The 26,320-nt window shown below is 41.6% G+C and overlaps 2 protein-coding genes across 5 annotated transcripts in view; both read right to left on the reverse strand.

The window, feature by feature from the left end:
- Nucleotides 1-1,074: 1,074 nt before the first annotated feature.
- Nucleotides 1,075-22,297, reverse strand: parvaa (parvin, alpha a). The gene is made up of 13 exons (XM_069715153.1): nucleotides 22,056-22,297; nucleotides 15,609-15,698; nucleotides 15,393-15,463; nucleotides 14,796-14,898; nucleotides 12,622-12,762; nucleotides 9,134-9,249; nucleotides 8,953-9,011; nucleotides 7,248-7,267; nucleotides 7,074-7,135; nucleotides 6,411-6,479; nucleotides 5,812-5,913; nucleotides 2,539-2,611; nucleotides 1,075-1,877 (listed from the first exon to the last, which is right to left on the reverse strand). Exons 1-13 carry the CDS (start codon nucleotides 22,189-22,191, stop codon nucleotides 1,801-1,803), a joined length of 1,119 nt encoding a protein of 372 aa, XP_069571254.1. The 5' UTR covers nucleotides 22,192-22,297; the 3' UTR covers nucleotides 1,075-1,800.
- A 1,771-nt stretch (nucleotides 22,298-24,068) lies between these two features.
- Nucleotides 24,069-26,320, reverse strand: part of mical2b (microtubule associated monooxygenase, calponin and LIM domain containing 2b) — a 48,659-nt gene continuing 46,407 nt past the window's right edge. For all 4 annotated transcript variants that reach the window (XM_069715172.1, XM_069715169.1, XM_069715171.1 and 1 more), the window contains exons 35-37: nucleotides 25,540-25,648; nucleotides 25,357-25,430; nucleotides 24,069-25,272 (exon numbers count right to left, since the gene is read on the reverse strand). In XM_069715172.1, the coding sequence (XP_069571273.1) occupies nucleotides 25,052-25,272; nucleotides 25,357-25,430; nucleotides 25,540-25,648 (404 nt within the window). In that variant the 3' untranslated portion in view covers nucleotides 24,069-25,051. The remainder of the gene's footprint in view (nucleotides 25,273-25,356; nucleotides 25,431-25,539; nucleotides 25,649-26,320) is intronic.

A 26,320-nucleotide genomic window follows, 5' to 3' on the forward strand; every position in this document is an offset into this window, starting at 1 on the left:
CGAAGGAGCGGAGAGGAAATGATCCTAACGTGCTTTCAGATCCCTCGGGATCTGTTGCGACTGACATGGAGAGCATCTGAGCGGGCAATCAGCGCCGGATACTGTTACTTCGTGCACCAAAAACGTTACGCCGCGCTCCCGAGGCATATACTCCACACACAATTACTACATACATCTGGTTTTTTTTTAAAACTCTCTATTCAAACACCAAAACGTGGATGTTTTAAAAGCTTATTGAAGGTGAAATACTACTTCCAGAAGAAAAAAAAAACCAGTGCTGCTCAGGCTTGAATTGAAAATCAAATTATAGCCCGTTCAATGCACTTATGTTACAAGTCTGTAAGAATTACTCACTTCATGTTTTTAGGGGCTACACACACACACACACACACACACACACACACACACACACACACACACACACACACACACACACACACACACAGGGCGATTGTAATTCACAAAGTACACCCAGCGTAGTACGCACACTGGGCAGAACATTAATTGAAACGCAAGTTCGAAAATCAAAAACACATGAATCCGAATGCCTCAGAGTCAACAGTGAATACAGCAACACCAGAGTTATCAATAAAACATCAACACACACACACACACACACACACTCGTTTCTTTTCAAAGTGCTACTGAGGAATGCGTGAGGGAAAAAAAAAAAAAAAAGAATTGAACCTTTTCATCCATTCAGTAACTGTCTTATCTATTTCAGCGTGTGATGGGGGTCAGCTCCGATTCACCAGAGCTTTTTTATACAACTTCTGTAGCAGTCAATTTAGCAGAGAAAGAAAATTGCTGTGGAGGTTCGCTTGTCTTTCTCTGCGGACAAAATTGGAACCAATCTGACCCCCAATTTGAGCTTTTGTTGGAAAAGCATTCCTCTTTGCTTCCATTGAGGGGCAGGAAAAAAAAATAAATACAAAAAAAAATAAAAAAGCACCGACATTCAGGGACTGAACTATCTATTGAATTTAATGCATTAAAACATAAATAGACGAGCGACAGAACGGACGTGAGGTTGCCTTGAAAGTATGTAAAAACAACAACAACAACGTACTTTTAATATATTCAGTCGAATTTAATTGGTCTTACAGAAAAGATGTGAAACATGTCTTCAGAATATGATGCATATAACGTATTTGACAGAGCGATGATGCACTTAAGCTCAAAATAAGCGACATTTTACAATATAAAACGCAAAGAAAGTGAATGGCTGCTGAGAAAAGAGTTTTTGGTCCAATATTTTAAGTGTTCCTCTCGCGCGTGTGAAGGAACTCTGGAGCGTTAAGACGACATCGGGAGCTGACGGGGATGTCACTTTGTTTTTTTTTAAAAACAGGCACTTGCGAATAAAAATAAAGAAGATCGGAATGAAAAAGCTGTCAAATCAAGCAGGAAAAAAAAGTGTATCAAAATGTACAATAAATACAGTTAAACGTTTCATTTTTCCGCATTAAAAAGATGCAAGTGTTGTTATACAACCTACCCCTTCACGATATTTATTCAGGGTGATAAAAATAACATTGGCTGTTATTTAGATCGCAGACGTGCGTAGGACTTCATGGCAGTGTCTAATTTACAATAATAATTAAAAAAAGTCAAACAAGCCAAATGTCTTTGCAAAAAAATACAATTGTGCGATTTTATCATCCAACAGGCAAAATTGTGATGCATGCATTCAGTTTCAAATGGTTTTCAATGAATGAATGGAAGGAAAAATATATATTTTTGCTGCTCGGCATGTGGTCCGTGTTTTTAAAGTGTTTCCTCTCGGCTCCACGTTGACGCTCAGTCTACGTTCCTGTACCTGGAGAAGAGGTTGTAGAGGACGCGCAGTGTTGATTTCAGGTCGCAGTTAACAATATCTGAAGGGAAAGAAAGAAAAAAAAAAAAAGAGGGAGAATAGAAGAGTTAAATGTAGACATATATTACAGAAATATATTAAGTAAAAAAAACTTACAACACCGAACACTACAGTGACTCACTGTCGCCTCTGAAGGTACAAAATGGAATTACAAGACGGGACTTAAATCTTATAAATTTAAGCTGAAAGACACTAAAATGCTCCGTCGAGCTGAAGGGAACTACGAAGCGGGAGAATAATTTTGTTCGTACGTTATTGCCGGTTCCTTTCACATGACGTGGTAGTTTGATTCGTTGCTAATATAAAAATATTACAAAAAAAAAATATATATATATATATATAGATTTAAAGTGTAACCTTCGGTGCGTCACTATTTCCCACATACAGTATTGTTTCAAGGCTCAAAAATTGTTTTCATTGTTGGTGTTTATTTTATTTTTCTGAATTGTATCTATAGATGTTTTAATACGTTGTTTTATCGTTCCAATTTTAAGTCCGTCGTTTTGTTTAAGCTACATTTTTCACAACTTTCGCATTTCAAAACTTACCGTTTCTGTTTGTCTTGCTTGTTTTGTTTTTTATGCGTGTGTTGCTCTCTGCTTATATGAAAATTGAGTTAAAAAGCAAAAAAAACAATAAATAAATCAAAATGGAGCCCTTACCCTCCGGTCTGGGTTTGGGTCTCTCCAGACCGCCGTCCTGCATCAGTTCAAAGGAGAAGGACACGTTGTGAACCTGCAGACAGAGCGACGAGGCTGTTAATCATCCTACGTCCAAACACACATAAAGACACCAGAGACGATCAATCTGAGCAGCGACGTGTGACGTCCAAACACACAACTGATAACAGACCGTACGCTCCGGGTCGATTCCTCGGCACGACTCTTGTTTCTGGGAGACGGCAGCTGCACAAACACGCCGCTCCCTCGTTTCATCAAAAAAAAAAAAAAAAAAAAAAATATATATATATAATAATGCTGGACCTCCAGAAAAATAATAAGTAGGAGCGACTTCAGCTAGCAAAACCGAGATAACTCGTGGGGACATTTTATTGGCCGAGATATTTTATGAGACGGGTCGAATGAGAGTCCGTGGAGGCTTTTCGGAGTCGACCTCTGGTGGCCACTCGGCGGTATTGCAGCTGAAGGCACTTTCTTCATCCGCCTCATTTTTCAGACCCGGAAGCTACGAACACTTTTATATCCAGTCTCCGCGCTTATCCAAAACATGGCGCTTTCCCCGGGTCGACCGTTTACAGGTGATTTTTTTTTTTGCTGCATTTTCGACGAGCAGAGAAAAACACCTCGGTGAGGAAACCCTGCGAAGCGATCTCGGCCAATCCGAAGGGAGGAGGGGAAACCAGAAGGAAGAGATAGAAATAGTTGAAAGATGTTTTCTATTCTCCGCCCATTATGTGTGTGTGTGTGTGTGTGTGTGTGTGTGTGTGTGTGTGTGTGTGTGTGTGTGTGTGTGTGTGTGCCCCGCTGTGAAGTACTAAAAGCTTCGCCCGACAAGGGTTTATTGTGTGCAAAGCGTGACCTTCGGCCGTCTGACACAAAGACGAGAGGAAGAGCCCGGAGTTGAAGGTCCACCGAGCAGAGAGAGGCAAGGAGTGCTTTTCTTGATGCCTTGTGCTACTTTTTTTTTCTTTTTTTCCACAGCCCACCCCTGGTGTATCATCGATGGGCCATCACACACACACACACACACACACACACACACACACACACACACACACACACACACACACACACACACACACACACACACACACACACACACACACACACACACAGTAATAGAGCTGAGCCCCTAAGCCACTCCAGTGTTTCCCTGTGCAATAGGAGATTACAGATGCTGTGGGTCTGGTGCCTGTTCTTCCAGGCCAGGAGTGTCTGTACGTGTGTGTGTGTGTGTGTGTGTGTGTGTGTGTGTGTGTGTGTGTGTGTGTGTGTGTGTGTGTGTGTGTGTGTGTGTGTGTGTGTTTGTGTACATTGTAGCGCCGATGCCCATTTTTTTTGCTTCGCAGCTTGGCAGCGGCCGCTGGCCAAAACCCAAACAAAAGGCTACTGTGGTGTCTCCGCAGATTGCCTGTTCAGAATGCCGTAGTACTACAGGAGGCCAACGGAGAGGAGAGATGGCTCCGCACTGAATGGGGGCCTCCGGGGGAGGGGCGGGAGAGAGAGTGTGTGGGGGGGGGGGGCACATTTATCAAGCCATCGAGAGCATAAAGAGTCTGGCTCCGAGTGCACGAGGCTCCACGGACACGGGGAGTATCGGTCTAGGTGCGTTTCCTTAAAAGCGGAAGTCAGGACGGGAAAAGACGGGGTCACGGCCGTGTTTCACAGAGCACGGACAAATCTGGAAAAAAAACAACAACAAAAAAACCAGGAGCAGCTTCGACGCGGCGGAGCAGAAGACGTGGAAGTCAACACAGCCGGCTGATCCGAAATACGACAGGAGAGTGCTGCGTTTGAGTGTTTTGGTGAATTTGCAACTGTTCTCCAACAGGTGAATTAAAAAAAACACACAAAAAAACCAACCAGCAACACCTTTTTTTTTTTATTCATCGGGAATAACAAGATATTCAATCAACAACAAGGAGAAAGAAACACAAGACAGCAGCGTTTGTTTTGTCAGCAAAAATGAACGTTAACCTGTCATGTTCATTGATGTTGAAATCAAGAACTATGATGATTGCTTCTTTTTTTTTTTTTTGCCAGTGAATCAAAACCAAACGTGCCACACTGAGAAATGAATTAAACTTAATTAAACTCACCGACAATCTACCAACGTTTAGGACGCCGCGACAAAACTGCTGCTGGAAGATGCGTTTACCAAAAAAAAAAATAAAAAAAAATAAGCTAAAGCAGCTTTATTAAGTTTTATGTTGCAAAAAGTAAGTTCTGGGATTCGTGTGCAGTCGGCTCTCCAGATGTTTCTCCAGATGGTTTTGCTCAAGATATTTATCATCATTTGACCTTTTAGCTGCTCTTCTCCAGAACAGTTAGTTGCAGTAATGCTAATGGTTGGCGAGCAGCCACATTTTTTTTTGGGGGGGGGAAACTGGATTTTCTGAGCCGAGTCGGCTTTCCTGCCGAGCAGAGCAGAGCAGAGCTCGTGAGAACGAGTAAACTGAGCCTTTTCCACTCGCCGCCCGCCCGGTCGATGGGAACACCGGCTGTAACCGTGGCAACTGTACACAACAAAGATGGATGCAGCTGCAGCCTCAAAATATTTGACGTGTCCTTTGCGTTCCTAAAATTTCACCGACAAAAACTAGATTAAATGTCCTTGTTTACTAAAACGGGCAAAAAGTGAAATGACTCAAACTTGATTGAAACTAACGTAATAAAACTGAAGGTAAAGTTAACACCGGTAATGTAAACGGATGTAAAATGAAACGATGTCTGTGTGATGACTTGCGGCATTAAGTTGAGAATGTTTACGTCCACAGTAAGTAAAAAAAAAAAATCAGAAACTGTAGGCATTTTTTACACGAGTACCAAAGCTAAAATGGATGATACAAAAAGTCCCTCAGTTTACCGATATGACTGCGAACGTGTCACATCATTCAATTCAGCCATTTAATCCCGTTATCATTCATTGAATTTAGCCAAACAAACTGACCAAACATGTATGCAACAACAATAAAACCAAACTGCGCTCGAGACAGGCTGAAGCCTCGAATTATATTTGAACATTAGGAAATACTTAATACTAAAATAGAGACCATATTGACGCGATGTATGAGCGCCACGGTATTTATTATATTCAAAAACAATGATCTGAGAGGTTTCTGTGGACATTTTGCGGACACCGTTCAGCCAAGAGGACACCAGCTGTTTAATGATGTGTTGTTGTTTTTTTTGGTGAGGCATTCATATGTTTTCCGGCTCATTGATGGGATGCAGAAAAAAATAATCACACTTTACCTTTTGGTCAAAGTTCTCTGGTGTGAGAAAGAAGTTGTAGAGAGGCACGAAGTATCCTTCCAGCAGCCCCATCAGCAACACCAGATAAACACCATCTGCAAACTGAAGCACAAAAACAATACGGTCCGGTTTGAAAACGCGAGACACCATCTTCCGTTCTGACTTAATTAAAAATGAAAAACACGTTGACCTGTTTTTCATTAGCAGAGAACTATAAAAATAAAATCTAATTTCGGCCAAAAAACATCAGTGAACGTCAGCGTTTCAGTTTTCAAACCAAGACAACGGTGCACCTTCAAGACTGGATACCAGTGGAGGGAAAAAAAGAAAACAAAAAAACCACAGTAAATATTTTTATGATTAAGGTGAACTGCCCCTTTAAAGGTTTGACAAATTTTTTTTTTTTTTTAAATGGTTGTGCTATAAATTTTTTAAAAAAACTACGAGTAAATCTTAAATACATGACATTTTACTGTATTATTAAGGATCTTTCCTTCAGCATCAGTATATGTTGTTCAGTATCACATTATTTGTGTGTGTGTGTGTGTGTGTGTGTGTGTGTGTGTGTGTGTGTGTGTGTGTGTGTGTGCGTGTCCTACCTGTGTGTCCAGTTCGGACACCTCCAGGTTGAGCTTGTTCAGGTGTTTGTTCACAAATGTGATCAACGTCTGAGAAAAACACAAAGAGAAATGTCCGACCCGGTCAACAACCCAAGACACACAAACGTCTGCACACACGGATCGACACACGTTTTCTCAATTGAATGGATCTAGAGAGAAAGATAAGAGTCAACAACAAAACAGACAAAAAACAACAACAACAAAACAATACAAAGCATTTCCTGGCAACCGTACTGGAGCTAAAATGGATAAAAACATACCGAATATCCTTAAACTCAGAACTTAAGTGCATCTATGATACAGGCGTTGTACAATATCTAATGTCTGCACAATAGTTTAATGCTTTAACAAAAAAACAACTCAAGGCCTTTTTGCACTTAAAACGGTGGTAAACTGATCCAAACACACGCCACGACAACCTTTTTTAAGCTTTGTATTTTTCATCCTGTTACCCGTCTAAGTAATGATTATTAATGACATGAGCTGGGCAACCGTGTAGACTAAAACCTGGAACATGAGCCGCAGTAAAATGGACTGTTAAAGGATTTAAAATTCACATGTCCGGAGTTTTTATGCGTTTGGATCGAATCAGAGAGACGGACACGGTGGATAAATCTGCCGTCGCAAAACAAGCCTCAGTACCTTTTTGACAACGTTCAGCTTATCTGGAGCGTGGTCGAACAGGGTGTCGAAAGCATCGCGCTCTGTGGACAACAAAACAAAACAGAATTATTATTATTGCTTTTTTTTTTTTTTTAAAAAGCCACCAAAGGACATGGAAACGTTGAATAATTCCTCTTGTTTATGAAAACCTACCATGTCTGCCAGAGAAAGCCCTGAAAGAGAGACAGAAGGGATTCAAATTGTGTCAGCGACACAAATCAGAGGCAGCTTGTGCTTATTGACAATTTCACACTCGGATATTTATAATATAAACAAGAGCACAAATAAAAGAGAAACGCTTCCAATTCAATCGCAGAGGAATGTCGAGGAACGGAGGGATTAAGTCGCCAAAAATGACAACACAATAATCATAATTTGATTAACAATAGACGCGGGTACACCTCGGGTATTTAAATAACCTGGGTATCATCGGTGGGACGCTCACAACGACCGCATACTACAGCACAATGCAATAATCTCAGCAGGACAAGACTGCTGCTGGGTATTAATACAATGAATGAAGACTGAATATTTTCTGAGGGAACGGAGGGCCTCCCGTCTGTTATTACAACGTTAGCACTTTGGAGGATGCTGTTGTTGTTGGACCGGGTCAGGTGGTGTTTGGAGGGTTAGGGGACGCTGCGGCGACAACGTCCCGGAGGAAGAGATATCGCAGTGGGCAGGCCAGCAAGAAATGGCACGCACACGCACACGCACACACACACACACACACACACACACACACACACACACACACACACACACACACACACACACACACACACACACACACACACACACACACACACACACACGGAAGCACTCCCACACATGTTCATGGTGTAATCTGTGATGGCAAAGGCAGGCAGGTCTGGGCAACGATCCTGGTGGTGTGGTAATAACCGTATTTCCACTGTGACCATGTCAGTGTGTGTGAGCCTCCCTGTGTGTGTGTGTGTGTGTGTGTGTGTGTGTGTGTGTGTGTGTGTGTGTGTGTGTGTGTGTGTGTGTGTGTGTGTGTGTTTTATTAGCAGTCTATCCATCTACCATGACAAAATGCGTGCGCTTGTGTGTGTTGGCCTGCTGTTATCTCCCTCGTTGCTGCTGTCAGGCTGCAGGACAGCCTCACAGGGAGACAAAAAGTGTGTGTGTGAGAGAGAGAGAGAGAGAGAGAGTGTGTGAGTGTGTGTGTGATTTATAAGTGTCTAATTCTTCAGCTAAAGGTGCCATCACATCTCTTGTTCACATACAATGGTTGTCTATTCACCACCGAACAATATTTCCTCTAAAAGCCTGTGTAAAGGACAGAAGGCTGAATAGAAATTCTATTTACAAAAAGCAAGATATTTTTTATGTTTCACGACCCACCACGCTCACGGATGCTGTGAGGGCCTGAATATTAAACCTCAATAGTAAGTACGTTCATTCAATAGAGCACCTTTCACCGACACAAAGTGCTTCACAATGATGACAACAAAAGAAATGTTAGAAACATTCAAAAGAAACCATACAATCATCACAAACAGACCGTTGAAATATGACAACACGAGGTGAGACCATAGACTGTACCTAAAAGTGGTTGTAGCACCAAAAAGATTCGGTTGACTTGACTCCGCTGGTTGCCTGTTTGTTATTTATTTAATATTAAACATGTCGCATGTTCAATTCAGACCAAATTTAGCAGTCAACCTCCTCGGGTGCCCAGCAACACACCCACCAAGTTCGAAGCAGGTGGGATGACCGATTGTCGAGATATCAAGGAACAAACATACAGACAGAACTTCCTGCCATTATCCGTCAGCTGCGCACACGGGTGTTGTGAGGTGAAACCTGAGTCACTGTAGTGCAGCGTACTTACTCCGTGTTGCCCGTGATCTCCTCTTGAATTTGTCTGGACTGAAGGATGCCCTCTCTTTTCTAAAAGACATAAAAAGGATTCATTCACAGCAGCGGAGAATAGTCTTAGAAAACCGACATTATTAATGCAAGTAAAATCGACACATACTTTACATCAACTCTGAACTGAAAGTGACACCCACCTGGACGACCACTACTTGAATAGAAACGTGGTCTGGCAATCTGATCGGGGCTCGGAAGTGTTGCGACAGCGCCACCAGCAGGTGCAGGATGGCGACTATGCTCTTAGCGTGGACGGCTAACGGGAGGAAAAGAAGAACGGCAAAATAACAACAAAAAAAAGACATTAGTCAATGCAACAAATAATACGAATGATGCAGACGAAGTAGTAGCAGTATTAATATTAAACATGTCGCATGTCCAAATCGCACCAAATTTAAAAATCAACATCCCGGGGTCCGCTGCGACACACCCACCTAGTTCGACGTAGATGGGATTACCGATTGTCGAGATATCAAGTAGCAAAAATATAGACTGAAATTCCTTTCATTATAGTTTGATTGTAACGTTTCACTTTCATCACTGTTTTCGGGCATTTAAAGCTGACAACCATTTACGCATCTGCTTAGTTTGGACATTTCTTGACTAACCTTCTAAATTCGCTCATGCTGATTTCATGCCTGCATGTGTATTGAGTTTTGTAAGCACAGTATTTGCCTTCAGTGCGACCGATTTTGCCAAGAAATTGAAATTTTCTACCCTTTTTAAATAAAGGACAAAGATGCCAACATTCAAAATGAATGTGTCACCTACTTGCTGCTGTTTCTAAGAAAAACTTTAAATCTTTTTCCTTTATACTTTTCAATGAATTCCATGTGAATATCTCGTGTGTTGGGATGCCAAATAAGTGACATACTTTTTTTTCTTTTTTTTTGTGGATCCAAGGAATTTAGAATTAAAAGTTTTATGTGGCAAGGTCACGTTTCTTCACTTCAAACGCAAGATGCCAAAAGTTAAATTGAAAGAATATTAAAAATGAGTGACAAAAAAAAACAAAAAACAAGCTTCATAGAGACAAAAAGGACAAAAAAATAACCCACATCATTTTGGTGAGTGTCTGCACTACAAAGTCAAAGAACGTGTTCTGTCAGTGTCATTAGTCATCTGAACAACAAGGATTTACCTTTGGAGAGACAAAACAATCAGGATCAATTAAGTGTCTTAAGTAAGTCTTTGATGGTACCTGGTGGCAATGGCAAATCATAGAGAGAAAGCTAAAAGCTGCCATAAAACCTTCAGGTCCTCACTGCACACAAGGAGCCTAATAGGTTACATCAGAAACAAGGTTTTTTTTCTTCTTCTTCATCTTCTGCAGCCTCTGAACGGGGGATGAAAGTCGGGACAAACAAAAGTGAATTGATTTAAAAAGAAAGCTCCTGAAATACAGGGACGGCAAAATCAATTACATTCCACGTTATTCACTGCGCTCCTTAGCATTTTTGAAGACATCTCGCACCAATAGCTTTTCAAGGACACACTTTCTACCAGAGGCCCATTTAAGCATGTCTGATGATTTGGTTTGAAAGGAATTAATTTGATATGGTCTTTCTGTTGTGCACTACTCTCACTAAATCAATTGAGTTCCCCATCTTAAAGCTTTTCTCTGGGTCTCCATCATGACACTTATTTGTCTACCTTCCTCGTACAGTAAATCTGCTCTGCTATAAGAGACAGTCTCATATCTCATATATGCAGCACTCTGCAAGTTTTCTGGGCACTTTTGACGTTTAAATTCTCATCCATCATGACATACCACCGGGGAGGGAATTGGATCGGTTGTTCTGCAGCACGATCACGACTCTGAACATACAGCCGGAGTCAAAACAATCTCAAAAGTCCATCTACGATGACGAATTACCCTTCGGGGGACAATCGTCATCGTATTATTTTGGGGGTTCCGGCATTGCCAGTGGATATCCGGGCCGAGACTTCTCCTTCAATTAGCTGGTTATTGTTTACGGTCTGATTAGTCAAAGACCAAGTAGCCAGTCTCTGTTTAAAGATCAAAACCACTACAACAAAGAAAAAAAAAAAAAAATTAGGCTCGGAAATTGTTTTTCGGACCCGGACCGTTTACCTGCGTGCTCAAACGCCATCGGTCAAAACACCAAAATATTGGTATCCTGCATTTGTTTCTGAATCTACAGGCAACGGGACAAAAATATTTGACAGGACATGAGAGCCAAAAGAACCATCCTAAGCAACAAGAGGAGGGAGGAGTCCTGCGACAGATGGTTCGATCGCCAAAGATCTCCGATCTCAACATCATCACGGAGTCGGTCGGGGACGCGAGGAGACACGCCGACGCAGTTCATATCCACACGAGAGCCGCGGAAAATTTTCCAACAAGCTTTGAACAACCTGAAGCCAACGCTGGTGACACCACATATTCAATTCTCTATTTTTTTTTTTTTCCTCCTTATTCTTTACCGCACACGTACGACGTTAATTGACGAATATGAATGGCATTATTTTCTCGAAGCCTTCTCACTTTATTGTCAGTGCCTCAAAAACTGCAGCGCGGTACCGTAGCTTACAGCTAATGACATAACCGATAGGCAGTGTGTGCTGGGAGCCGGAGAGTAATTATCATTACTCCCCGTGTCGGATAAAAGCGTGCCATCAAAGGAGAGACGGAGCGCTCTATTGACGTGCACAGCGAGCTTACAGCTCAATAAGAAAGCATATTAATCCAACGGCAAGACGAGTACATTCAAACAGAAATCCTTTAAAAAGCCTCCGCGCGGAGGAAGGAAGCAATAAAGGTCACGCTAAAGGCTTGATTCTTCATTCTTGAATGAGATATGAAGAGCAGATCCTGCCCAGACCTACTATTAGGCATGCTATTAGGATGAAAGTGTAGAGGGAAATCTGGTTTGGCCAATTGTCCCAATTTTTATATCCACAAATGAAAAAAAAAACAAACACAAAAAAAAACATCTAAATATGTCATTTTGATGAGTATTTTTTTTTTTTCCCATTTGCAAAATCAAACACAAAAGCTACAAGCCTGTGTAATACTGTGCAATTCTAAAAGGCGGCCCGATGTTTTGCCCGTGTCTCAAAATACTGATTCTTTGTACGATCTCAGCTACTCGATGTTTAGTCTTTGTTGTTGCTAATGATTTTTTTTTTTTTTTTTTTTTTTTGGTCCAATCTTTTACATGTTTTTCTATTTTCTTCTCACTGCTGTTTATTGCTCCCGTGGCTGCAGACACACACACCCCCTCCCTTCACTTCTCTCCCCCCCCCCCCCATGCGCCCCCCACAGGAATTAATTATATCTTATCTTTACAAGTGTTGCTCAATAGCATATTGCGTTTCAGAACACTCTTTCGAACGACGGGCGGCCAGATGGTTCAATCCTCATTTCAACTCCATCAACTCTAACTAATAGATGGAGATAACGGTGTACCGTTTCATGAATTTCACACGCTACGGACTACACGCTGAGATACACCTCACTATTCTGTGCACTGGATGGTTTTTTTAATTTTTTTTTTTATTGTTGTTTAAAGCTAATCAACATGCAGAACAATATTCATTAGAAAACAGCAAGAAGCACGGATTGCGCGATCGTATAAATGAGCGGTAAAATTCAGTTCCTTACAGTCGACGTTCCAGCGGATGTTCCTGGTGGAGAGTTTGAGCGAGTCGTTGATTCGTTCCAAAACCGTCTGCAGCTTCTGTTTCTGGGCGATCTCCGACTGGGTCACCTCCGCCACGTTCAGTTTCTCACCTTCCAGCTTTTCTACAACACAAATGAACACACACACACACACGAATATGATTACTTTAAGACTTAAAGCGATTCCATGCAGTTTTGTTTGTAACGTAAAGTTGCTCCGGAACCAATATTAACATACTAAACTTAAATATAGGAAATATTGAAATTAATTCAACATTGTTTCGTGTTTGTTGAATAGCAAACTTAGCAGCGTGTTTGGTTGTTGTTTTAAATCAGTATTTAAAGCATTTAGTTCAGATTTATTTACTCTGGAAATCTTCCTGAGCTCGACCTGAGAACTAATTACAGATACATGACCATAAAAATCATTCACTCAAAACATCTATCACATACACACACCGTACCAATTAAAACATTCACAAATATTATTCAAATTATGGGCTACAAAAGCTTTAACATGCAGTCCGATTTATGTCGCGTGTCGCAAGCGCGATAATACACGCACCCGAGAAAATCGTATTAATTCACGTGCGCAGAAATGAAACTGCCACTAAAAAGATGGAAGTCTACGGGATGCGCAGGCAGCTGTGAGCCCAAACAAAACATACGGAAAGATATATATATATTTTTTTAAATGGCACCCACACGTGTAGAACAAAGAGAACTAATCATAAGAAGGTCAGCGCCACCGAGGTGTCGAAATCTGGTCAAGCAGAAGTCAACTGGACACGTGAGTCAAACGATGAAAGTGTGTTTCCGCTCCAGTAGAAAGTCACCGTGGCCGCTTTGTGCACTTGCTTAGCTCTGCACAGCGGGTGGCGTTTTTTCTTCTTCCAGCTCTCCCTTTAATGTTATTTCTCACTCGCAGCTGCCTGCGCGATTCTCGGTTATTGAATTTGCGCGCGAGGCCTCGTATCGCGCGGACAGCAGTTCAAATCTGCAAGTGTGAAATCATATCATTTGCTCGCGAGCACGCTTTCTCCAGCTCGTGACACGACAAAAACACACACAAAAAAAGAAGAAAATCCAATGACACACTTTAAAAGTCTTCCAGAGGAATGTGTCTGACTTCAGGCTCCGGCAGCGAGCTGCACAGTTCTGTGAATAAACCCGGTTCAAGAGTTGGTATGAAGGGGAATTCAAAAGCCGATCTCTGAAGTGATCACGGGGGTTTGCGGATATTAGCTCTGAACTCGGCTAAGAATGTCGACTATCTCGGCCGCTAACGTGGTAAAGACGTATAAATGGAGACTGCGGTATGCCGACGCCTTCGATGACCGGCCAACCTTTTTCCTGATAACCCACAGCGGTGAGTGCGATAGCTGTCTGCACTAATGAATCTGTGGCAGACGTTATTGGCAGCAGGAAGAGCATAACAGGATATCTCTGTTATATAATGCAGGCAGTGTGTTGGACCATATCATATTTTGATGTAATGTAAAAGAAGCAACTGGTTCTATTTGGGTCGCGTTTAAGTTTTTAAAAAATATTTTTTATATACAAGACAGGCGACCTGATGGCCAAGTGGTCAAGGCTCATAACACGTCGGTATAAAATTCCCTCAGCAGAAAATCTGCAATTAAACTCCCACGTGGCAGGATCTCTGTTGCATGTCACCCCTCCCCCCCCTCCTCCACTCCCCCCTACATTTCCTGTCTATCTGCACTGCACGATCTAATAAAGGCAAAATTGTGAAACCTGATTTTTGAAGGGTTCAAAACCAAAAAATAATAATGCTGTACTGTATCTTTATTTTAAATATTAAGACTATCGGGTGCATGAGGGACCAATGACATGTGCTCAGGTGAAATGCACATTTTGCCATTTATAGTTCAAACCACCTTTATAATTAAACAGCGCCATCAAATGCTGCCTTAAATTTGAAGGAAGTCTTTTTTGCAAGTGGAGCAGGCGCCATAAAAGATGGTATCATCAGCATAAAAAGTTTACCGTACGTTTAAAAAGAAATATCCGTGAAAAAAAGGAAACAGCAGTGGGCCCGATATTGATCTTTGTGGGACACCTCAATCAGGCCAAACGTGAAACCATCAGCCACAATAGTTTGAAATCTTTTCTCCATAGTTCAAACTTCTTACCAAAAAGTTTTTGCAGAACTTGTCCATCGTACAGATCTTCAGCCAGATCCTTCACAATGATCCTCTCCCCCACCAGGACGTCGTTGATCCAGTCGATCAACACCTACGAGGACAGAAATCAGAGCTCAATCACGGTTTAGAATTTTATGACATGAATTGATTTGATCATCTGCACCACGTATTGACAAAGACGTTTGTTTTGGTCAAAAGGCTTTGAGAGTAAATACTGGAAGTTAATAAATAGCAGAACTCTATGTTTAACTCTTTATGTCTGTAAAACGGATTTTTAAAATCCCATTTTTTCCGAAATGAAATTTTCCCCCAAATTTTCCCGGCAAAAAAAAACAACAACAAAAAAACGTACATTGCAATTTTTGAGAAAATCTGCCGCAAAAATCCAGCATTTTCGATCACGACAATCATAAAAAAAAAACTTCGCGAATTCCTGCGTAACGAGCTGCCCTTTAAAACCGACAAAACCTAAAAACACCGGTTGATATTTTCACGCTTTGCTCCAAGTTCTTGGAAGATGCAGAAACAATAACTCCGAAATAGATTCGACGTAAACGGACGGCGGGTTAAAAAAAAAAGACAAACCTTCATGAGCTCCTGCAGTTTGCGGTCGTTCTTGGAGTTGGGGTCCACCATGGTGCGAACCTCGTTCTCCTCTGACGGAGGAGGGAAAAGTTAACATCGCAACTCGTGCAAAAGAGCGCACAAACAACGCATAAATAAAACAAAACATAATTAAAAAGTGGTAACCAGCTGACCGTATAATCTCTGCGTTACGGAGCACGTATGGTTTGCGTTTACCTAGCATGGTGTCTTCGGGGTCCAGCTCGTAGTGCGAAGGGCTGAGGGGAAGGTTGATGGCGTTGATCCCCTCCTCCTGAAGCTCAGACACTACCAGAACAAAAGAGTACAAACACGTTATCGGATGAAGTGTAATCACGCAAACTACGTAGCTGTCCGGCACGAGGTGAGGACACTCCCTAAATATGTCTTTTTTTTTTAACTCCACCGGTGGACATTACCTTGTTCTCCACTTCATATATGTGTTTATAGAACTTTTACAATGACAAAACTGGCATTATTTGTTTATAGTTTTCATATTACTTGAAAAGGCCAAAAAAAATAAGAACCAATTCTTGAAGTCACAAATATTTCAAAAACAGGGCATCAATTTACAGCGTCGTTAGAGAAAAAAAAACACGCGACATCTTCAGATTGCTTGTTTGGTTCAATCAGCAGTTTAAAATATATCAATCTGGGATTTCACGCATTTTTTGTGATTGAATCCATGAGCATTTTTTTCATTTTGCAGCGGATTTGCTGGAAAATTGCGACGTAATTTGCGCGGTATTAAGCAATTTTTTTGCAGTAAAATTGCCGAATTTGGAAAAAAAAAAGAAAGAAGCGGTGTTATTTTTTTAAATTGTAAAAACGACACAATGCTGTAATATTTTCAGCGGAGCTTGTATTGACGACATTTTTGGACGGACTGATAAAAAACAAAAATGTTTATCAATCAGTGTACTGAGACGCAACAAGAGAAAATCTGCAGATCGCGTTTCGAAAAGCTGGAGAAGGCGAATGTTTTCCTTTTTTTGTTGAAAATGGACAATTTGATCATCTTAAAAGCCAGAAACGGAAAACAAAAAAAGCGACGCAACCAAACCCCGACGTACCCAACGCGTCTTTCCTCCGAAGCCAAAATCCCTTCATCCATATTCATTTGAGGCGTTCAGTAGTCCGGACAACGTGAACCCACAAACAGCCGTTGGCGAGAAGCCGCTCGACGTCACGCCGACAACGGAGCGTTGCCGCTTCCTGCTTCTCAGCGGGCTTTTTATTTATTTATTTATTTTTTATCTGGGCCCAGCATGCCGTTCTTTATTAGCGCGTCAAGGTGCCCGAGGAGGGCTCGATCTCCGCCGACCTGCGCGGCGCGTGGAGCGAACATCCTGTTTTTCCTTTCTCTGCCTTTCGCTCCGACAACAACATCCTCTCAATCAACACCGGAGTGCTTTTTCGCGTCCGAGCGCGTCGGCGTGGCGACGGATGAGAATGTTCCCACGGAGACGCGCGATTCTCTAAATGAACCACCCGCTTCCTCGACGACCGCCGCGTCTCCGGTCGACCTCGTAAACGATATCGTTACCCACCCCCCACCCCCAAAAAACAACAACAACAACAAACAAAACAAAACACACGCCATAACTCTCTCTGCTTCCTTTTCTTTCTTTTGTTTTTTTTAACCTGACAAATGAAGCTGAACAAAATCACGAAGCTTTGTTAAGACACACTCGCTTCGTGTAATAGTCGGGACTATTTGTTGTTGTTGATACGAAAGTATCGTGAAAAAACATCGATAATAACAGCGACTTGGTGCGGAGCGGGAACGTCCTCTGAATGAACGAGCCCCGCGGTGCCCGACGGACGAATCCCTTTTCAGGAAACTCTAAGTCCGCACATCGCACCCTCGAATCGTCGTTAAAGATGTCTCGAGTTGGACCTTTAATGAAAAGTAAACACCAGAAAATACGATCAAAGTTGAGTTCACAGCAGCTGACTAAAACCTGGAGAACGTTTATCGAGGTTGCCGTGCCGATTTTATTCTGTCCCGAAGACTCGCGTTGAAATACATCCGAGATGAGCGCGACTTTCGAGTTCAAGTTTCGAATTAAAACCAAAATGTTTTCCGTGCGATCCGGCTGAGATTTGGTTGCTCGTTGGTGATGCCTGATTTACCGGCCAGGTGGAAACCAAGTAAGTGAAAACCGGGGTTACAAAGTGGTGCACAGCTAGCCCAAAACTCACCGCGTGAAAAACAGCGACGTGATATGATGATTTTCTGAATAGTCAAATAGTCGTTAAGATATTTTACAAAAATTGATGATTTTTTTTTTTTTTTGACTGAAGTCCGGTTGTAATGGTATACTCCCGTCAGAAGGTGGCGGTAACGCACCTAAAAGCTTTCCGCCGGACGGAACTCAACGACCGCTGCAACTAACAGTTCAGGAAAAAAAAAAAAAAAAAAAAAGCATTCGACTTCAACGTCGTCGCACTTAACCGCCGGCGCCGGTCGCTGATCGGTCCACCCTTCGAGTGAGCTGACGTTAACGCAAACAGGGGCGTCCAGACGGGAAAAAAACAACAACAACAACAACCGCGTGAATAAAACGCAAACGCGATAAAATAGTGAATAAGAAACGATTTGAATGTGAGATTTAAAACAAGCGAGCATGATGTTGGCGTCTTTCATCTGCGAAAGCTTTTTTATTTTTTGGGGGGCAGGAGGTGGAAGCGGGGTTTAAAACGTCTCGGATGAACTCGTAAATTCATCGCGTCAGCTTCTCCGACTTTACGTTCCCGCCCGAAGAAGCAAAACGATGAACGACAACGTGAAAATAGTGATGGAAATGGGAATTTCAGTTGGTTTCGTTGAGCTGTGTTTTTTTTTTTAAATTTTAATGCAGATGAATGGAAACGATTGTAACGATGGTGCTAAATGATTTGCGCTCAAATAATCAGCATCGAGTCCATTAAGTGATAATTGAGACGGGTTTATTCAGATCGGGTCCAAAACTGCAGCTCAACAAAGATGCGTGGAAAAAAAAAAAAAAAGGAGATTTCTGGTCTTTTAAGAGAATTTTTTTAAATGGCCGTTATTAACAGGCAGAACAATTACTGCGAGCTTCAACGTACATACGAGCAAGTCAGCCTTGAAAAATGTGACTATTCTGTCATTCTAGGTTGAGAATTTTTGAGTTTAATGCATCTAAGAAGCGCAATTATTGAGCTTGAAATCTGAGTCAGAGAATTGAAGGAACTTTCTTTTTTCTTTTAAACTGTCAGGGCCACAACAATTTTACTGTATTTTTTTTTTTTTAATCCAAGAAAAAGTTGAATCAGACAAAAACGTAGAAATAAACTGAGGAGGTTTTGCTTTTCTGTGAGACATAAAGCACGTCTACAAATTGGAAATTATGGGCGCGTTGGACATTAAGTGGGGACGTGAATCTTTATTAATCTACTGCAATTTATTACCTTTTATCAACTTCAGTACTTTTTTTTTTTTTAAGCAGACAGAGTTGACCAACAATGTCATAAAAAAAAGTAAAAAAAAAACTGCTATATTTGTATAATAAAATATTGATAACTGATATTGAAAAAAAATACATGCGGAGTATAAACAAGTGGCCCGTAAAAAGTACTTTCAGATTATGGGATTGTTAAGGACAACTCGGTGCTGCATCGCAGCGAAAGAAGGAAAGACGGTGCGAAAATCCAGAAGGTTAAGACCTTTTAAAACGACTGTAATTGGCGAGGACTTGACAGACTTCTCGTCGGTGGGAGTTGCGTTGCGGTAACACCAATTAGCGCGCTCTCACGTTACTGCGACCGTCATCGCCGCTAATTTAAAGTCGGGCGCGTTGAAGGCCGCGCGGGGTGTCGAGAGGAAGTACGGCGGGAGGAAGCGTCGACTCTCCAGCTGTGTTTCCACGCGCCGGCGTGTCGGTGCAGATTCCCCCCCCCCCCCCGCAAAGTGTTAAAAATATCGTACAAAGATTTTTTTTTTTAATTAATAAATGTATATTTCATTTAACGTCAACACAAGCACACTGAAAAGGATAAAAAAAAATAAATAAATAAAAAAAATAATAATAATAAAAAAAAAAAGTGTCCTCCCTCACCCGCTTCCGCTGTCATAAGACGAGGACGGCGTGTCCGTCCGCTTGGTTCAATAAAGGTTAACAATATATATAAAAAAAAATAATTAAAAAAAAGCCGCATGCCGCTCGTGGCCGATGGAACATACGAGGAAAAAACAAAAAACGGGGCGCATGCTGATGTCGTGTCCTACCTGGAGGGCAGAGAGCTCCACAGCCCATGTCTGTCTGTCTGTCTGTCTGTCTCCGTCCCCCCCCCCCCACCCAGTCTCAAGCATCCTTTCCTGGCTTGCAGGACCGCCTTCTTCCCCCTCCGCTCGTCCTCCGCTCATCAATTTCAACGGTCTAATTTCACTTAAGATTCATTTTTCGGGGGAATTTGCTCCGTTTTCATACAGAACGGTAAAAAAACAACAACAAAACAAAAAAACAGCCTCTCCTGGCGTCGGAGCCGTTTCCTGCGTCGTTGAGGTGTCAGTACTAGACGCTCTTAAACACCCCCCCCCCTCCCCTCCAACCTCTCTTTTCATCCCCATTTTATAGCTCCCCTCCAAACCCCCCGCCCCCCGCCCCCTCCACCCCCTCCTGTAAACGTCACGCCGACTCAAAATTTATTTACTGATCAGCCGCGAAAGCGACCGGCCCCACGTTTTTTTTTTCTTCTTCTTCCATCAAATCATCGAACACGTCGCAAACAACCTTCGCACACCGCTCTGTGTGCACATCTATGCGTCCGTGTGTGTGTGTGTGTGTGTGTGTGTGTGTGTGTGTGTGTGTGTGTGTGTGCGCGCGCCAGCGTTAATATAACGAGATTGCGCGCATGGCCTATATGGACACAGGCGACATAAAATGGGGGGGCTCAGCTGTGCAACAGTGTCCCGACTGATAGAAAGTAATCATCCAATTGAAAGAGACCTTTGTCGTTCCACGATAAAAAATAAATAAATAAATAAACAGGCCTTCAACAATGAATGTCATCTGAAGCCGGTTTGGATTTCCACACCCATAAACCGCTTTTGTATTTTTTTACTTATAGCATATTGTATTCTTGGTAGTTAAAGTCCAACGTAGGAAAAGTTATTAACGCGTTACGAGGGAAGGTGGGACGAACCGAAGCGTCCGCGAGCAAAGACGGTGAATCGCTACGAGCTCCGAGAGCTGATGTTCAGTAACCGAGTCGGACATTTTTAGACACTCTGCACTGAGTCCAAGTTACTTTTAGTAACTCTAGTTCTACGCTGATTGTTGGCCAAAGTAATAATCCAAGGATTTATTTCTTTAATTTTTCTTTGAGACGCTTTGGTTGCTATGATACCGGCTCCAAAGATGGATTGACTTCCCTCAAATTGAATAAAAAAAAAAAATTAAAAAAATTCCCCTTGTAGAAAATGATTACTTTCCACCCGAAAGTCGTCGTTAATTAGATAATAGGCCTAAAAAAAAGGGGCGGAGCGTTTGGAGGCTCCTCCCCCAGCACGTCCAAATAAGGTCACTTATGACTTCCAAAATAACAAGACGGCGACAACCAAGTAGCAAGTGTGCCAAGAAAAGCCCAAATAAAAGCCCGTCATCGAAATGTCGCAAAAGAAATTGAGACTCAAAAGACCGGTTAACGGTTTGCGACGCCTCACATCCAGAGATGCTCCATTTTATACAACAATTTATTTGTAACCTCTTTTTTTTTTTTAAATCAGCTATAGATCAGTCCGGTCGTTGTTCTCTGGCCTTTATGTCCCATTTAATGGATGTTTTTTTTTTCCCTGTGAAAATCCAAGTAAATCAGTTGTTTTCTGAAGACAACCGAAACCAGCTGGATCCTGCGCCGACAACCGTCCTGACGTTCGGCTTAAGCGTCCGCAAAATCCTCCAGACGAACCCGAAACGTCTAAACGCACTTGAACTGCCGCGCCTTTAAAATGCACATTGCTTGTTATACATTTGAACTCTATTTGTGTTTAATTTGATGCATTTGTACCTGTTTTCTTATGCACTCTTCTCATTTCTTCTATACATGTTCCTTTATATCTCTTCTTATGTAAAACACTGCATGTCATTCTCTTGCTGCTACTTTGAGCTGCAAATAAAGTTTATTATTATTGCTAAATTAAAAAAAAAAAGAAGTCTAAATCCACTAAATAAAAGTGACCAGAGTGACTAAAACTCAGTCAGTAGGACCAGAGGAGGATTCTGGTGGTGGAGCCCAGCTTCCGGTCGGGCTTGTGTTTACTCACCCCTCATTCCTCACTTATTACACCAGCTGCGGATTTGATACCTTACATGGAGACGGGACGCAACCCGCGGCCATTAAAAACACACAGAAGACACCACATGTTGACACTTTATGCTGCTTTTTTATTTATTTATTATTATTATTTCTTTCTTCTTCTTTTTCTGAAGCTGAATTCAAAGTAGAAAAAAAAAAAAAAAAAAGTACTCAACGTGTCAGCTCTCTGAAGTTTGAGTTGTTAAAAGTTTGTGCAGGTTATTCGGTTCAAATGTGAAAATATAACTCCGGAAAAAGAGTTTGATATCAAAATGAGCCGAATATAACTGAAAGGTTTTCTTTTTTGTTTGTTTGTTTGTTTACCTTCTTTGGCTTTTTTCCGTCTGGCCAAAGTTCCACCGAGTTTCCCCAGGAAAGAGTCATCTTTCTTTCTGGACGACGGAGACTTGGGCGTCGGGGACTTCGGAGAGGACGGAGACTTCTGAGGCGAAGACGCCATGGTCGTCTCCAGCGGCAGTTCTTTAATCCGAAAAACAAAACAAAAAACAACAGGAAAATGTCCGAGTCGACGTGGATTCAGAGTTGGTTGAGAAAGTTAAAGTTGGCAAAAAAAAAAAAAAAAAAAAAAATCAGTGTCCACTCCCTGAAAGCGGAAACGGAATTCCCAGAGTTTTGTTTTTTTCTTTTTCCCGGAGAGTTGGTTGGAGCGGAGAGAGGGAGGGAGGGAGGCCGCGCCCTCCGTGGAGGAGGGCCGGGGACAGGCAGGAGGCTGCTGCCCGCGGGAGGAGGGAGCTTCACGGCGGAGGGGTCCGAGAGCTGCAGGGCGGAGGGGTCACCTGGAGAACCAGAGGGGAAGAAGTAATTAAACAAAGAGGAACGAAATGCGTCACACCATTATTACATGACGCACTTTTCTTTTCTCTTGTTCTTCAAGGTTTTTTTGTTTTTGTTTTTGTTTTTGTTTTTCAAAATTTTGTTGGCATGTTGCCTATTTTAGATAGATAGATAGATAGATAGATAGATAGATAGATAGATAGATAGATAGATAGATAGATAGATAGATAGATAGATAGACATACAGGTACAGGGTAAAGCAATAAAAAAATGACAATAAAGATACAGGTAGTAAAAAAATAAATATATATATATTTATTTAAAAAAAATGCACATTATATACAAATAAAAATAGAATAATATTAAATTAAACTAAAATAAATAAAACAATATAAAACAATTATTTCACAACTCAAAAAATAAATCAATAAATTCATATCAACTGGCCATGCTTACTTATATTATAAAACTTAGAACAACAGGCTCTTTGTAGACTTGGGAATCACAATAACCTACAATATTATTGGAATTTTTTTTTTTTTTTTTACATTTTCTGATATGTTAAGTATGACATAAAGCTATTGTGATAGGCTAATTTGTGATTTATTACATCCTATAAGCTGCAAATTCATGTTTCAATACAGGAAAACTTCATCAGCGTGTCTTATATAAACATTTTCAGTCTAGTTATTATCAGAATACAAGAGTTTAAAGGACTAAAAAGTCACAATTATCTATCTACATGTCAGGGATTGTTCAGTGAAGGACATGAAATACGTAAAAAAAGAAAGACGTCTCCACAGTGATTCATTTTCTCTGGCTGAAGCAAATGGACTCAAGGAACCTACACTGGATTTGTCATCCAAGAAAATGACTTTGAGTCAGAAGAAAATGTAGAAATTACAGGGGAGGTTTGGCTTTAAAAAGAAACTTCTTTATACTAAAATAACAACGTTGGACGCTGTGTGGATGTGTGACCTTGTTGTTATGGTGATGCTCCTAAAAATGGGAATCACCAGAGGCCCCATGATACGATGTTATCACAATACTTAACTCACAATACTTTTTTTGGGAAGAATTTTGCTTTACGCCGAGTATTGCAATAATATATCCTGTAATTTATTGCCTTTTATTAACTGCAAATTATGTCAAGTTTGTTCATCTGTCGTCACTAATTTTTATTGCATGAAAGTGCGATTGCGAAGCCGACCTATTGACCAACATTAACACAAATCTGTCAAACGTTGCGTGCACCTCACAATGTTTTCATTTATGTTGATTATAAAATATCCATTCATAGCGTTCTTCTATCGATACGATATTGATTTGCGCCACAAAAGTTTTTGCGTTGGCAAAATATCACAACGCTGTCGTATCGATTGCCTCGCCCGGCCTCGGCGGCAGTCTCTGATTGGCTGAGCTGCAGACTCAGGGGGGCGGGGCCTAATGAAGAGTTTAAGAGTGAGGATTTGTGTGGCGTAAAGACAAATATATTCTCATAGGGAGCTCAACAGAAAAAAAGATGCAGCCATTATGACAGTATTCAAAAATTTAAATTCATTTTTATTTAAGATTCTTTTCCATTAAAAAGACTCAAAGCAGCAAAGACCAAAAAAACAACATAGAAACATGACTTTACATTTGATCATGAAAACGTATTCTGAATTTAATGTTGTTGCTTTTATAAATTGCTATCATAAACAAACATAACATTTAAAACCCAGGGACCAAATGAGTGCTGACTTGTCCCGGGATTAAAACGCATGTAAACACATTAATTCATCTTCTCATGAGGGAAGTAATTCCGGTGGTTCAACTCACCGCAACTTTGTAGTGGGTCAAAACCAGCAAGACAGAACTATATCACAGTTAAACTGGCGGCAGGAAGCCAAAGATTAAAAAAAATTTTTAAAAAGAGAGCAGAAAACGACCAAATATGTCAGCAGGTGATTTTTACCTTGGCAGCCAATGGGAGACGGGGCGATGACATCACCTGAAAGTTGCTTAAATCACGTTTCAGAGGAGTAAACTGACTTTGTTTTGGGGGCGTGACAACAGAATTGTATCTGACAGTATAAGCAGAGTTTTACAGTCACACACACGCAGAGCTGCACACAAAAGTGACCGACAGAGATTTTTACATAACGCACATTTTTCTGGATTCATAACGTACATTTTAAAACCAATTCACGCCTGTGCAAAACACACACACACGCAAAAAAAGAAAGTTACGGGGGGGAAAAAAAGTGTCGACAGTTCGGTTGACGAGGAGTGCAAAATATGTTTTGATAAGGCAGCCGGCTACATCAGCAGAAGTGTTTATCGCATGTCCGGTTTTTAAGGTCCGTGTCGGCCCGAGACAGAGATGACAATTTGATCCACTTTCCATTCGAGAGAGACTTGAATGAAGCTTTTCTGTCTTCTTCAGGCTGAATAAAGGCTTCGAAAGTTCAATGTGCAGCGGTTTTTTTTTTTGAGTTCTAGGTTTGAAGCTCGGTGTGGCTCTGAATCCCCCTCCGGCGCTTTCAGTCCAGCTTGTCCCGCTCCCAGCCGTCGTCGGCGGGGGCCCAGTGGAACCGGTAGCCCCGGGACAGCACCAGGCTCTCCAGGTCCCGGTCCTCGGCCTTCTCCCTCAGCCGCTGCTCCTCCAGGATGGACACCAGCATGTCGCGCTTCTCCACCGTCTGCATGATCTCCGACAGGATCTCCTGCTCCTCCTGCAGCTCCGAGGCGCTCTTCTTCGTGTCTGAAATGACGTCAAAAGCAGTAAGCCACCACGCAGGCGAACCGATTGCGTCCGACTCGTAGCGCCGCGCGTTCAAGGTCTCACCCTCCACCGCCATCCGGCGTCGCAGATCTCGCTGCAGCCGGCTCTGCGTGTCCTCCAGTTCGAGCTCCTGAGCGCTGAAAGACGGAGGAGAAAACAGTGACCTCTACTGGTGGGAAACAGGAAGTGCGGGAAATAGGAGTTGAGGTTGTTCAAACGAGTCGGTAATCTGTTGCGTTCACGTACAAGATCATGAGTTCGGACTCGTAGCGCGCCATCCTGTTCTTCTCCAGGACCAGTTTGAACCAGGACTGATAGAGCTGCGCCTCCTCGCTGTCGTCCAGCAGGGGCGATTCTGGGATGGAGGAAGGAACAAAGGGAGGGAGGGAGGAAAAGAGAAGGAGGGAGATGGATGAATGGATGCAGGATTTTGCGATGTTTTTTTTGTAAGCACTACCTGATAAACAATGATATGTAATCACTTCCTGTGATAATAACCATGCCGCACATAACAGATATCTTTTACTTTTAACATTATATGTATTCCTTTATTGAATTTAGAAAACATGGGCCTCAAAGTAAAAAAAAAAAAAAAAAAAAAGAAGTGGCACAGCTTTAAAAAATAGCCAATCTGGGAGTGAAATATAGAAAACAAAAGCTACATCAGCCTTCAAAATAAGAGTTTTAGATGCTGTTTAATTCATGTTAATTCAACATAGACCTGCTGTATTCACAAAAACAAAGGGCCGCTTTCTTACAACTTGTGTATAAAACTAATTTAACAGAGTCATATTTAATCACTTCCTTTAACAAAAAGCATTTAATTAGCCTAAATAATTTTAATGTGAAGGTCACTTCTGGGCTTTCCGCTTGTTCTGAGTTTTTGTTTGTTTGTTAACAAAACAAAGATTTGTTTGAAAAGACGTACTTTTTGCCGTAATGCTTTCAGCACAGCATCTACTGACAAAATTCTTCGTGGAAAAATCGCGTGAATAAAAAAAACAACAGCTGTTGAGATTGCTTTAAT

Source organism: Brachyistius frenatus, unplaced genomic scaffold (genome assembly GCF_029030835.1).
Source record: "Brachyistius frenatus isolate BFR_SWC_R1_liver_20210118 unplaced genomic scaffold, ASM2903083v1 Contig_139, whole genome shotgun sequence".
In the NCBI taxonomy this organism is placed as follows: Eukaryota; Metazoa; Chordata; class Actinopteri; family Embiotocidae; genus Brachyistius; species Brachyistius frenatus.